The sequence below is a fragment of the Peromyscus eremicus genome, chromosome 2 (assembly GCF_949786415.1).
Source record: "Peromyscus eremicus chromosome 2, PerEre_H2_v1, whole genome shotgun sequence".
In the NCBI taxonomy this organism is placed as follows: Eukaryota; Metazoa; Chordata; class Mammalia; order Rodentia; family Cricetidae; genus Peromyscus; species Peromyscus eremicus.
Window position 1 is genome coordinate 130,336,894 of NC_081417.1, and position 14,642 is coordinate 130,351,535.

General features: G+C 44.7%; 1 protein-coding gene across 4 annotated transcripts in view; it reads left to right on the forward strand.

Annotated features, from left to right (window-relative positions):
* The window catches only part of Eri3 (ERI1 exoribonuclease family member 3), a 100,544-nt gene that overhangs the window by 19,833 nt on the left and 66,069 nt on the right, over positions 1-14,642 (forward strand). For all 4 annotated transcript variants that reach the window (XM_059254833.1, XM_059254832.1, XM_059254831.1 and 1 more), the window contains exon 4: positions 13,559-13,675. In XM_059254833.1, coding sequence (XP_059110816.1) covers positions 13,559-13,675 — 117 coding nt within the window. The remainder of the gene's footprint in view (positions 1-13,558; positions 13,676-14,642) is intronic.

The window sequence follows — 14,642 nt, forward strand, 5'->3', positions numbered from 1 at the left end:
AGACTTTTTCATTGAAAAACATTTTTTCACTTAAATGTTAATTTAGATGATTTAAAGTATTTTAGAAGCTCTAAATTTCAGCAGTGTGGTTCTTTTGTGTCCTAGGGATTGTTTTCTGATACAGAAGTAGATTTTTATCTGTTTAAGGGCACGGTGGCTCCTTTGTCCTCACTAGCAGGAGTTTGCTTTGCTCATTTTGGTGTGGCTGTGCATGATGTGATAGTTGTTGTGACCCTGGGGCCCAGAGAGCAGCCTGAAAGCTTTGGTGGCTCTTTAATTGTACATCTTTAACCTCAGGGCAAGTTCTCTCACCACCTCAGTGTTCAGAGGAGACCAAAGCAAATGTAAGTGAGGAAAATGAGGTGGAGGCCACAGCTTGTAGGGAGGGTGAAGTGACCTCAGCTGTCTGCATGGCTTGGGCGGGAGGGTGGTCCAGCTCTCTGTGTGTGGGGAGTGGAAGTCCTGGCTGCCGCCTCCATCCTTCCCTTGGTCTTCCGGGTAGTCTTTCTCACTGCTCCAAGCAGTCCTGCCTACTGTCTCCTTCTCATCTCTATTCAGGTGCCCATAACGTTAGGGGTTGAGATTTTCTACGCTTTGGTCTTTGCCCATTGCTGCTCCCCCCGCTACCCCCCTTTCAGAAACCTTGGAGAGATTCCATCGGCATTGTGAGTTAGAATTATAACTAAAGGAGTTCTCTTCTATAGAAAATTGTGCAGGTGCTGGGTTAAATTTGGAGGGCAGGGTGGGAGACAGGGTTGATAGTGACAGAAGACTAGACTAGGACTAATTAATACAGGAGCAGCATTTGGAGGATTTCAGTGTGACCTAGAACTGGCACCATTACTGGTTTGTTTTTTTTGTTTTGTTTTGTTTTTTGTTTGTTTGTTTTGGTGAAAGATGTTTTGGAAAAGTTTACAGGAATTTGGTTATGATCATTGTAAATCGAACTATATTGATTCCCTTTCTCCTCCCTTCAAGACTGAACGATGCCCCCCCTCCTCCCCAAGTATTGCTCTTTGCTCCATAACTGCCTTCTTGTTTTCTGTTTTTGGTTCCTGCAGTCTCTAAGTGGTTAGAAAGAAAGTACGCTATAGATAAAGACCCTCTCTCTTCCCCGTTTCCTAGCAGGGCTCAGTTGTTAGATTTTGTTCCCTCTGTCTTCTGCTTCAGTCAGCTTGCATTTTTTTCTGTACAAACAGGCGAAGACGCTGATGCTATTCTAAACTGGGAAATGAAATGCAAAACCGACGTTAATGTAACATTATGGTTGAGATTAAATGCACCAAAATCAGGAAATTCAAAGTTATGCTTCCCCCAGCAACTATAACTCAGCCTCATCTGGCGTGTGTAGTATTTTGTGTGAGTGTGGATGGTGTTATATGTTAAGACATTAAAGTTAACACCATAAGCAGAGCACAAAATGCTTGAGGGGGCTGAGTTATGACGACCATGTGAGCTGTAAGTGTTCTCGTGCAGGCTCCTGACTCCTAGAATAATTTTTTTTTCCTGCCCATCAGACCAGTTATTGCCTTTCTTTTCAGTTATATCTCTGCTTTAACACAGCTCCTTTTCCAGGGTCACTATGAGTGAATTCCACTATTGGTGGCCAGTAATTGTAGGGAGAATGGGGTGGTCCTCTAGACCCTTTTGTCCTTTTGTCCCTGCTTCCATAAAAGTGGTACATCCCTCCCCTTACAGGGATAGGCCTCATCCTGACTCCCTGTGGCTCCTCACCAGTGCTCCCTGAATAGGAACAAGCTTCACTGTGTCTGTAACTCCATGTGAGAGCCAAGGGGCCCCTTTTTATTTAAAGCAGACCTAGCAATGCAGAAGTAAAATATACATTTCAGGAAAGAAGCACTGGTGGATGGTGCTGCTGCTGCCTTGTGTGTTTGGCATAGCAGAGACAAGATCGAAGTGGGTTTATTTGCTCTATTCAGATTGCTTCTCTACCTTCCCCAGGGTTTATACCTTTAAGCTGCCATGATGTGTAGTTAGGCTGTGGAGTTGCCTGGGGGTGGAGCCAGGAATTTTCCTTGGGGAGCACTGGGTCATTGGTAACAAAATCACCACATAATTTAGTGCAAATCAGGAAACATCCCCCTAGCCTCTTATTATCCTGGTGGTCTCCCCAGGGCTGAGACAGCTGTTGGAATGCAGGTTTGTTAGGCACTGGGCTAAGTTTGGTGGTAGGAAAGAGCTCCAAAGAATAGGAGCATTGATACATGCTGAGTGAAATCAGGGTCTGTAAAGAACAGTGACACTGAACTGCCTTTTAGAGTTTCTGTTGGATGTGACAAATCCAACTAAGTCAGAGAAGGAATGGGGAGGAGCTCATTTAACCACCTTAGAGGCAATGAAGAAGCCGCTCTTTGGATAGCAACTGCTGGAATAAGAACTAGTCCCTACCCTCAAGGAGCTCAGAGTCAAGGGGAGTGGGTGTATGTGTGACCATACATATAGAAAGCACGGTGTAGTGGGAACAAGGAACGGGTGGGAGCCATCTGCACACTCACAATGTGCAGGAGGGGCAAACAGGCTTCATGTTATGAGAAATTTAGGAGGCCCGCAGGGCCGTGTAGGCCTGAGGCCTCACAACTGTTACAGCAGGGATTTAAAACAAAACAACAACCAGAGGGGTTTAACAGAGGAAAGTTGGGTGACTTGGCTTAGTTCTGGGGGGCAGTCTGGTTTTGGGGCTAATTTGTCAGAATGTTAAAAATGAGTGAGAACAGGTGATAAATTTGAGTCCAATGAATAATTCACTATTGAGTTAGTTGGATTATTTGTATCAGTTACATATTATTTCTCACATTCAAGTTAGAAGATCCTATTGGGATGCTTGTAAGAGAGAATATGAAGTGTAGAAGAGGTTTCGGAATATGAACCAGTAAGGTCTGGACACAAAGGGTGAGGGTCAAAATGGTAAAAAGGATAAGAGTTTTTGTTGGATGTGACAAAATCTGCTAAGTCATTAAAGGAATGGTGGTGCTGAGGTGGTGGGAGCTCAGGCTGAGGCTCTGAGGCATTGTTGGGGAGGCCAAGCTGGTATGTTAGCTGTTACCGAACGAAGGTAGCATTTGGTGGGATGCCAGATCTCAAGGGAAAGGCAGTCTCTGGAGACTGACAGGACATCTTCTACTTAAAATTCTGGGAATTTGGATCTGGATCTGCTAGGACACACCTTAAACAGACCCAGAAGGTTTTGATACTTCAAACAGAAAAATGGCTGTTTAGTTAACATTGAAAGGAATGTAAAAGAAGGATTAATGAAGAGGCAGGGGAGCCAGGGTGCCGACTAGAAGACCAGCAAGCACACGGAGAAAGGGTAGGGACAAGAATGTCAGCTAGGGGAATGTTGAGAATGAGCATGCATGCTTTTCATGCCCTTGCTCTAGCATGTCATGTTTTTCTTCTCCCCTGTATTGATTACATTGCTTCTACAGACTCATCTCAGTGGTTTGACATGAGGAAACTGATACTAGGAGATGCTTTCTCCATCACTGTGTCTTGTTGGGAAAAGGATTCTGCATCATTTTGATTAAGATGCCATTGGGATGATTATTTTTTATCCTCTTATCCTGGGTGTTCACAATACTAAAAAGCCCCCACAGCATTACATTTGCGTGATGAGTTCTGAGTTTCAGCTGTAAAAATTGAGCCATAGCCTAAAAGCTATGACAAGAGTGTTCCTAGATTGACATTAGGGCTTCCCTTCCCCCAAGGCTGGCAGCCTACAGCAAAATGACGACCAGGCTCTGAGAGACAAACACCAAGGACTCTTTGATAGTGAAGAAGAGTTACTTTGGAATAGTCTGCTGTTTGGGTCTATCCCCAGATGATATAGTTAGTCAATGGGAGGTATGCAGATTTTTGGTTAGCAGAACAACAGCACCATCACATGGGTGGCTCTGCTTTTCTTCTGGGGCTGTGGTCAGTGTCTAGTCCTGGGGAACCGTGCCAGCCAAGCACCCATCTGAAGGCTAAATTTAGGCAGGGACTTTTATTTGGAAATACCCAAATTGCTACAAGAGTCTACAGTGCAAGCTGAGCATAATGGCATAAAACTTTAATCCCAGCACTCAGGAGGCAGAGGCAGGCAGATCTCTGTGAATTCAAGGCCAGCCAGGACAGCTAGAGCTACATAGTGAGACCCCATCTCAAAGGAGTGAAATAAAAACAAAACAAAAAGCCCATAGTGCAGTGTGCATGGGGAGGTTGAAGCAAAGTTAGTTAGTAAATAAACAGAATGAGCAACTACAGTCCATGGGAACAAAAGAAAGGCGTTCCAAGGGTCCAAAAGTAGATGTGGAGAAACATGTTAGGTACATTACTTAAGGGGTGTTAGTGGCCGGGGTTAAGGTGGTAGTGTTAGAAATGAAGAGAGGTTATGTGTTATATCCCTTAGGTGTGCTGACTAAGACAGAAGCCTGAGAACCATGCTCTTTCATTGGATTCTAGTTCTCTCCGAGTCATAGTGCTAAGTGATTTGGTAAGGAACAAAGTATTCAATCTTAGGTGTCATAAATGGGGTTAACTGTGAGATAAAGATCCACACCAAGGAGAACATACAGGGACAACAGCTGTAGACAAGCTGTCCCTCTGAGATGTATTTGAGGTGCTGTTTGTCATTGAACTAGAAGAGATAGCTAGTGATGATAACCGGCAAGTGAGCTGGGAACCCTGCTCCTCAAAATCACTATAACACTTAGCACTCTGACTTGAGCTCATCCCGCCTTAGTTCAGGGACAAGTTTTGTTTATTCCCAGGTACTTCTCTGAGCACCAGTGGCATTGATAGGGTAACTGGTCAACTGAAAGGGATTGATGATGTAGATAGAGGCGGGTAAGGGTCTCATGAAATCACATGTGCCATTTGGGCAAAGTCTTTCACTGGGAAAGTAGTGTAACTAGTGGTCTGAGAACCAGCAGCATCCCCATCACCCATGGGCTTGTTAGAAATAGTGTGTCAGGCCACACCAGAGCTAAGTAGATTCTGCAGTTTGACAGATCTTCAGACAATTCTGTCTGAGAAGTACCACTGTAGTCTAGACTAAAGGTCTTCAAACTTTAGTGAGGGTTGGAATCAGTTCAGTGGCTGCTGAAAGCCAGGATCGCTGGCCTCAACACCAGGGCTTTGGGCTCACAAATTTGTTTTGTTCTTCTAAATCGATGGTTCTGAACCTGTGGGTTGCAACCCCTTGTGGGGCGTGTCAAATAACCCTTTTACAGGGGTCACCTAAGACCATCAAGAAACAGATATTTCTGTTACAATTCATAACGGTAGCAAAATTATATTTATGAAGCAGCAATGAAAATAATTTTATGGTTGGGGGTCACCACAACCTGAGGAACTGTATTAAAGGGTCCCAGCATTAGGAAGGTTGAGAACCACTGCTCTGAGTCATTTTGTTTTCCTTGAAGAAATAACAGAAAAAACCCACAACTCTAATGAAGCAAGGTGGAGAACAAAGCAAGATAGAGAACAGCACCCTGCTCTTGGGTAAGGGACTGACTCTTTACCAGGCACAGTGAAGTGCTCTTGATTTCTGTTTGTTTGTAGTGCGGACTTGAATGCAGGGCCTCAGCCAGATGAGTGCTCTAGCACCAAGCTACATTGCTAACCCAGAAATGTGCATTTTCAACAAGTTCTCAAATGATGGAAACTGTCTGAGGTACTAGGGAGTAATTCCTACCAGCTTAGGGAGATGTAGCATCATCAGCTATCCAGGGAGAAAGGCTTCAGGGCATGATGGTGGGATGGCAGGCTACATATTGCCTGCTAGTTGTCTCAGGTTTTAGGTCTGTTGTGCTAGCACAACTGCCACCCTGTCATATGTGGACAGAGGGCAAGGAACCCATGAGCACTCCTTAGGGATGAAGTCTTCTAGTAGACTTCAGTGGTGCCTGGGGCTGTGGATGGCATTTCTGAGCCACGCTGCCTGAGTGGGCCTGATTCTGTCTCAATTACCTATTGCCTTTCATTTCTTCACCCCCAGCTAGTGAGTCTTTAGGGCAGTTTATGATTGATTGGAAAAAGTGAGTCTTTGTGTAACCAAACTCTAATATATCTTGTAATTCTGAACAAGTTACATGACCTTCCCCCAGTTTATCAGACTAACTGAACAGGATTTGGCTGCATGTGTCCAAGTCCCCAAGTGAGGACTCTGGGCCTCTAGAATGAAGAGAGCTGAGGTAGAGGCTGTTCTGAGCAGGGACACAGTAGCGTGGTGGCTGAGAGTGTAGGCTTCAGAACTGAACTGTCTGGATTTGAGTTTTATTTCCACCACCTGTGAACAGTATGACCTGGGCTAAGTGACTCACACCCCTTGTCCTTCAGTTTTCAGTTGCCTTATTGGCAAAGTGCAGTTAGTCATGTTCCGATTTTATAGGACCTGTGGGAGGTACGATGAACTAAAAATACACTAAGTGCTCTAGACAGGGCTTAGCATGCAATGGCTGTACATGTCAGCACTTAGTAGAATTAATTCTAGTGTTCCTCTGACCCATGGCTGTATAGGAAGCTGTTGGAGTATAACAGGTGACTGGGAGGCCAGCCTTACTTCTCCAGTTCTGTGGAGAGTCTTCAGGCCTTCTGTCCAAGTAGTGGGTAGTGGCTGGGGTCTACCTAGAGAGATTTGCTATTCCCCTTACTGGAGTGGTAAGTGGGGATTGGCACCCTGTTCTACTGCCATGACAGACTTAAAACTGCTTCAATGGACTCCTTTATATAACCGAGATTGGTTTTTATTAATTACACGACAGATATATGTATGTATGTATGTATGTATAAAGATTCAAAGAAGTGTTTGGGTGGTTTGCTGCCCTAATGGTTAGCTTTACAAGATCCTGATACTTGAAGTTACTGAGAGTATGTAAAAATATTCCAACTGAGGCTGTTTCCGACTTGTGTGCATATGTAGAGAGACAGGTGTGCGTACTCCAGGGTGCAGATATGGTTTTTAACACCTTTGATCTCCTTTACTTACTGATACTGTGGGTTCAATTTTGTTTTTTGATTTCAGATTTTAGTAAAGGTAAATTATAACTCGGTCTGTTCTCTCACTCCTTAAAGAATAGCAATTTCTACTTTCAGCCTTGTTTCTACATTTGAATGGCTTTGGGGGGTCTGTGGAGGATCGGTGGAGGGGGACGTGTAGGTGAAAAATCAGCCTTGTAAAGCTCTGGGTTTTTTTTTTCCCCTTCGTTGTCCTGAAACTTCGCGCATCAGCTCTCATCTGTCAAAGTGTAAATCAGCAATTAAAACCCAAACAGCCAAATGCCAAAGATGACCCGAAGCACAAAGCAACTGACAAACAAGTCCGGACAAATCGACGGGTAATTTATAAGCTTTGCCCTAAAATCTAATTATTTGGCAATTCGAATTTGCAGCCAGCCAGGGCTCGGCAATAAATTTAACCCGCCATAAATTATTTAGGAGCCGGCTGTGGTGTAAATCAAAACCACGAGTGTTTGTTTAAGAAATAAGCTCCTTGTGCATAAATGCCCCCCCCAAACTGTTAAGCAAATCATACCCAATGCAACCCTTGCTCCTCCCAGCCCTCTTCCCCTCTTCCCAATGACCAGGAGGCTTTTTTTCCTCTTGAGAAAGGGTTGGTTACCTTTATATCAGTTCAGATCCAAGCATTTGGCTAAGCCTCATGCTTGCCGTTCCTGGTTAGATGGCCTTTGGGTTTTTATCAGACCCTTCGGTACAGGGGAGAGAAGGAAGGGACTGTTAGTATTCCTACAACAAACAACTACAATAGGGATAGATTCCGTTTCCTGTCTCTAAGTTGAGGAAATGCCTATTTGTTCTTCTCAGATTAATTCGGGCAAGACACGAAAATGATTTTCTCAGTCCTTTATTTCAGATGGGACCGCAGAAGCATGAGCTGAGGCAGAGAAGAATCTGTGCTTTGGGAAAATGGGCCAGACTACTACTGTATTAACCCTTGCCACCAATTCCAGCAATTCCAGCAGTCAGCTGAGCCCTTTCTTCTTCGTATCTCTTGTTGGTGCTTATTCTCTTCCGGTAGAACCTAATCTCTACAGATAATTTAGTTGAAGGAGGTTTTCATACCCTAAAAACAAAACCTACAAATTTATTTCCTGTAGTCTTCAAAAGTGGGCATGAACTTTCGCTTGAAATGCGTTCCAGTTTTGTCCTCAGTTTATTAAGGGAGACACTGGGGTTCTTAGTTGATCAGTTTTAAATCAAATGGTCTTAAAACCTGCGTTCCAGCTCCCTTACGTAGGTAAAAGCAAATGAATGTTTACTTGGTGCTTCCTTTTTGTTTTCTCTCCCTTCAGGGGAGAAATTGCAGCTAGTGTTTTACTGTGAGAGATAGTAAATAAATGCAGCAGCTTTAGAAACTTGGGGACTTTGGAAAATCCAAATTTTGAGGTGTTTGTCCGTAGTTGCCAATTATGGCCAGTTTCCAACCACCATCAGCAGACCAGCTGAATTACTTCACTCTGCCCTCAGACAACCGAGTAGTGTAGGCACTTTGTGCATGGTGTAGGATAGCTACCTGTTCAGTTTTGGCACTAACAGTCCTGTGTTCTAGAAACCACTGGTCCCAGGCTAACTAGACAGTTTAGGTAAATCTGGGGTTAAGTGATTGGTATCATTTGAGGAAGGAAACCATTTAGAGATGTAAGGATGGATGAATCCAGTAGACATTGCTTTGGAGTGCTCTGTGTCTGGGCTTGATTCTGGCTCTACCACCTACATTGTCACCTTAGGCAGATCACCTCCCAGATCCTGTGGAAAATTCCAGAAAGCAGAGTGTTTTCTGTTTAACAGATACTGGCTCTGTCTCCTGCTTGTTAGCCCCTTCCTGTCTGCACGAAACTGAAGTTGAGAAAGGGAGGACCAAGTGCCAGGACCAGGGCCAGGTGCCAGAGATGCTGACTGAAGGCTCAGGCTCCGTCCCTTCCTGAGCTCAGCCTGGTGCCGTCTCTCTGGCTACAGCATGGAGGAGGCTCTTTAGGAACATTTCTCTAGGACTTGTGCCTGGGATGCTGCTGTTGGGATGTTGAGGAGAGAGTACTGAGTTCCCTACAGAACAGCCAGTCATACTAGTCTCTTTCCCCACTCCCTTTTGGAAGTCCCAGCTCCATCCCTTACTAGCAGCATGGTTGCTAGTGACCATCATATCTCTGGGTCTTAATTTATTGTGAAGTAGCAACAGTAATGATCTCTAATCAATAAGTTGTTTAGAGGCTTGAGATCATTTCTGTTAGCACATAGCCGAGTATCTACCATAGAGGAAACAAGAAGTGGAGGGAACAGGACGATTCTATTCTCCACATGGCAGAGAGTATTGGAGACCATCTCCTTTGTTCCTTTCCCCCGAGTCTTGAGCATGCTAGAGAGAGGTCCACACTTCACTGCTGTGCCTGTGCTTGGGCTCTGTCTGCTAAGTAGTAGGTGCTTTAACAGTATTGGCTTGTGATCTGCTGATGGTGCTGATGATGTAACCTATCTCCTGGGATTAGTAAGCATAAAATAAGAAAATGAATGAAGAGGACAAAAGCCTAACACTTGGTATGTCCCTCCACTGTCCATTGTTTGCTCAGGTGTCGTTTGTTTCTACTTACTAACTAGTTCAAGCACTTCTCCAAGGCACAAATTACTTATCTCTTAAGTTCCACTCTATCTAACACAGTAGCCCCTAGTAGATTAATTGAATGTGAGTGGCGTAGGAAAACAAAGGAATTATGGAGCTATTCTTAGGGGCCAGAAAGAGGGCTTATAAATACAGACTGGGGCTACTTCCTCTAGGACAGAAGCACTCATCTGTCCCTGAAAGAAAAATAAAACAAACAACTCTCTTCTTTCTGGGGGAATAATGAAGTTGGGCAGAGGAAAAGGAAGAGGGGCAGGGATAATGTTGTATTATCTAAGAGCAGCTAGAGCTAGAAGCTAGCTCTAAGGCACATCTTCACCAATCCTTGGGTGGGAATCGATGCCATCTGCTTGTAGTATTAGAGTAGTGTCTTTGACCATCATCTGTCAAGGAAATGTTTGGCACAGCTTAGGCACATCTGCTGCATAGTGGACCAGCTTGGTGCAGCATAGGCTCCTCTCCATGACTGGGCTGTTTGGGCTGGTGCTCTGGGGGGTGAACTTGCTGGACAGTATGGGAAGGACAGAAGTATCTAAGTGTGGTCTGTTCTGATCCCTCAGAGGGTCTTCTAAGTTTTACTGTAATTATGTGTGAGTGTGTCTGGGTGTATACAGGTAAGTACAGGTGCCCTGATAGGTCAGAGGCTTTGGATCCCCTGGGGTTAGTTATAGGTGGCTGTGAGCCACTTGACATGAGTGCTGGGAACTGAACTCAGGTTTTCTGCAGGAGTAGTATATGCTCTAACAGCTCAGTCCTCTCTCGAACTCCATTTAAAACATTTTTCTTTTTGTTTTTTAAGATTCTTGAGTTTTCTGTCACAAGCTCCTCTTTGCATTTCAGTGGTTCAAAAGAATAGGTCATGTGCAGTCACGTTGTCACAGCTCTTGATGATGCTGAGGAAAGACTCCAGAGTAGCCATGTTGTGTATCTGGCTCTTAGGAATCCTCCTTGATTTTTGAGGAATAAGCCTGGCTGATGGGCCGATCTCATGTGTCCTGAGCATCTGAGGCGTTTGCTTTCTTTTCTTTCTTTTCCCCCATGGAGCTGAGACAGGTCTCAGGAAGGTGTCACTGAACTTGGTCACTAGCTCCATGTCCCTCTGAGTGAAGGAACCAGCAACAAGAGAGTTGGAATGCTGAGTTTTCAGAGCCTGCTGAGAAAGCTGATGCAGTTCTGGTCAGAGCAAGAGCTCCACACATTGTGTTTTATAATACTAATGAAATTCCAGATCTGTAATAGCATTTCAGATATCTAAAACAAACCGGGTGCTTGTAAAAAAGTGGAAGGAGATCAACTTTAAGCCATACATTCTTGGTAATAGAGGTTTTTCCCCCTATTTATGTTTGATAGATATTTTTGTTTCCAGAGGAATGTCAACTCCTAATTTCATAATGTATCACAAGCTTAAGAAAATTGAATTTAATAAAAGCCAAAGATGAATGGCATCCTTAAAGGTCCCAACACTTGTCTTTATTAGCAGGACAAACTGCAGGTCTCCAAACACTGTTTCTTTCCAAATGCAAGTTTAAATGAAAAGTACAGTTGTGTCGAAGGTTAAATCTCATTGCGGGCCTAGCTAACATTGTTAGTGAGGAGCTGGCTCTCTCTGTTTCCTTAGACACCAGGGCAGCCAAACTCACCAGGCTGTGGAGCTCTTTCTATTGGGGGAGTAGTTCTCCTACTCAGTAGGAGAAGAATAATTTACTACAAATCCAGGGGTCACAAGGGGGCCTGACTCATGAGCCACAGCTCAGAGCTGACTCTTGGGAATCATGGATATGAGAATTTTTAGGAACAGCAGCATCTATGGTGTATGTGCATGTGCTCAACTTAGTTTCTGGGGCAAAACTCTCCTCTGCTTGGCCTACTTTGTAGTCCTTTGTGGGAACCAAGGCCTCGCCAGTTGGAGAATGAGTCTTTCACTCCGCTGGGAGGAGAAGCGTCTGTCCCCTGGCCTAAGCAACAGTTCAGGCCTTCTTGCCCTTGTCCTGCAGCCATTAGCCCTTCCTGTGTCTGGTAATAAGTTCAGTTTCTTCATCTCTGGGATCAGCCCAGGAGGACCAGGCAAGCTTCCATCGGCTTCCCCATCTTTGGGCATTTCCCCAGACTAGGGCAGTGAGTCACAACCTGTGGGTCATGACCCCTCAGGGGTCAAATAACCCTTTCATAGGGGTCACCTAACACCATTGGAAAACACAAATATTTACGTTACGATTCATAACAGTAGCAAAATTACAATTATGAAGTAGCAATGAAATAATTTTATAGTTGGGGTTCACCACAACATGAGGAACTGTATTGAAGGGTCACAGCCTTAGGAGGTTGAGAACTACTGGCCTAGGGCTTCCAGGCAGTCAGAGCCTTTAAATTTCTCTGATCTGAAATGTAACTGCCTTGATTTGTTTTTCAGCTTTATTGTTATGCTTTGGATTGAAATAAATACTTAAAAATAAAATAAGTCTAGCCCCAGATGTGGTGGCCCATGCCTTTAATCCCAGCACACAGGAGGGAGAGGCAGGCAAATCTGAGTTCAAGGCCAGCCTGGTCTACAGAGTGATTTCCAGGACAGTCCAGGCTACACAGAAGCCCATAATATTAGTGGATATATTTCTCAAGGATGGCAGTTGTATCCCTTGGGACATGAAGGCAATCGACAACTTTTTGTCTTCCACCCACTGATTCCCTGAGTGGGGTCAGTAGTCAGCAGTGGTGAGTTCTGTATTGCTTCTCCAGGATCTCTCTGCAGAGAACGAGTTTGCCTTGGTTTTGATGATGCCAGAAGGATCTTCTCTGGAATGAGGGTTCTGGGGTAGGTATGTCCCTGGAGCTGATTGTTGGGGCCCTTGTGTGGGCAAGACTCCTTTTTGTCTCTGCAGTGGAGGCTGTTTTCACATGCTAATTTTACTTGGAAGATTTTGCTTTTATTTATTTTTTTATTATTTCCTATTTGTCTTTTCCAGATGTTTTCAGGGCAGTTTTTTTTTTTTTTTGTGTGTGTGTATGTGTGTGGGTGTTGTAAACTAATTCCATTCATGTTTTAAAAATTTATGAAAGCGCTAATAAAAATGTCAAAGTGGTAAAAATGTTAGCTTTTCCTCTGCTTTGATTAAATTTTGCAAACTGTTTTTGAATATTAAAAAGCAATATATTTTTTTATTTTCTCCCCTTGGTTTCCCTCTTCTTCGTGGTACGCGTGCTCTCTCCTGCCCTCTCCCCCCTCTGGTGCATCCCTCCCTTTCCAGGAACGATGTATGAGGCGTGCTGCACAGCCAGCGTTCTGCAAGCCTGTTTGCACACCAGGACCTTGGTGCTGTGCATCTCTATTAAATAACGGAGACAAATTAATCTTAGAGACACCAAACAAATTGTCACTCCTCCTCCTTCTCTTCCATTACCTTCCGGCAGACTGGGAAGGGCTTGCTAAGCGGTTGGGCGGATAGGGCAGGCAAAGGGGAGTGTGCAGAGCTGGAAGGAAAGGTGGGAGGCACTGGCCTCTATTAACTGGTGTTCTCTTTCCTCCTTCTCTCTCATATCCCCTTTGGCTTTATTGGGGGGAGTTGTTTGTTATCTTTTTTTTCCTTTCTTTCAAAACTAGTGAAGACCCCACTGTGCCTGTGCTGGTGGCTGCTTGCTTACCTAGAGATCCAGACCTTTCAGGACAGCACCCTGGGCAAGAGAAGGAAGGCCTTTCTTTCTCTTAGAGGTTCAACTGATGGGCTCCTGTCAGGGAAACTGGCAGGCAGAGTGCGGATGCTACTGTCTTCCTTCCTAAAAACCATGGGGAGACTTGTTGACATCCCCTCTTCTAGTCTTGGGTTTGGGCTGCAGGAGGAATGAGCCATTTTTTCTCAGCCTGGCGTAGTTATTTGAAATGGTTGATCATAAGAATGACTTACCTTCTCTTCTGTCTCTTTGGCATTCTAGGAAATCATTGAGTTTCCCATCCTGAAGTTAAATGGCCGGACCATGGAAATCGAGTCTACCTTTCACATGTATGTCCAGCCTGTAGTCCACCCACAGCTTACCCCCTTCTGTACAGAGGTAAGAGCTGCTGGGAGAGGAGCTTTGGGATTGTTGGTTCATGCAGGCCACTTAGAGAAAACTAGATCTGATCAGTGGTTAAGGCAAGAACGCAGCAATGGCTTCTTTAGTCTGTGACTGCTTGAGTACCTGTCCCCAAACAAAATACTGTTTGCCCAAGATTTTCCAACATTTCCCTTTCCTTCTTGCCCTCCATATTCCTAACAACTGTACACTTGGAGTCAGTCTCTGAATAGTATGGGACTCAGGTTCTGTCCTGTTCCATTTTCAGTAGTATAGTGCCTGCTGGGAAGAGGTGAAGATTTTAGCCACTTAGAGAGAATTGTTACGTTCAGGCTTTCTTAGCTTCCTAAGATGCTGATGTTGCTCTGTCCTTCTACAAAGTAAAGCAGGACTCTCCCACCAAGGACAGAGAAGAAAGACTGGCCAAGGCTTAAGTGTTTTCATCTAGGCTCACACTGTACTTGGCTACCTTGTCTGCAGATTAGCAGACTCCGTTTTACAGACTGCAGAAATGGAGCTGAGATTTTGATGATTGCCTGAGGTTTAGAAGAGAGGAGCTCCTGGGGGGCTGACTCCCAGAAGGGTGTAGAGAAGTTTTCTGTGGCTGCTCTCACTGTAATGTGCCATGCGTGCCATGCGTTCTGTGGTGGAATCACTGGCCAGGCATGCGTGGGAGCAGAGGTGAGCCTTTGTGCCTTCATGCAAAGACCTATTTTCTACACGTAAGTGAAATAGGGGAAAGAAGTCCTTGAGGGATCCCAAACATTTTTTTGTTGCTGTGGAAGAGGCTGGGGAACGGCCTGCTAGATGCAGTGGGTGGTTCGGTGGGCCCTGAGGCTAACTAGCCCAGATATGGGGTCTCCAGAGCTGCTCCTGAACTCATAGTCAGTGTTTGCCATTTGGCCCAGGTAAGCCTTTTATGGCATGCACCCATCTGTCCAGGTGTCCAGTCTCGCAAGCCTTT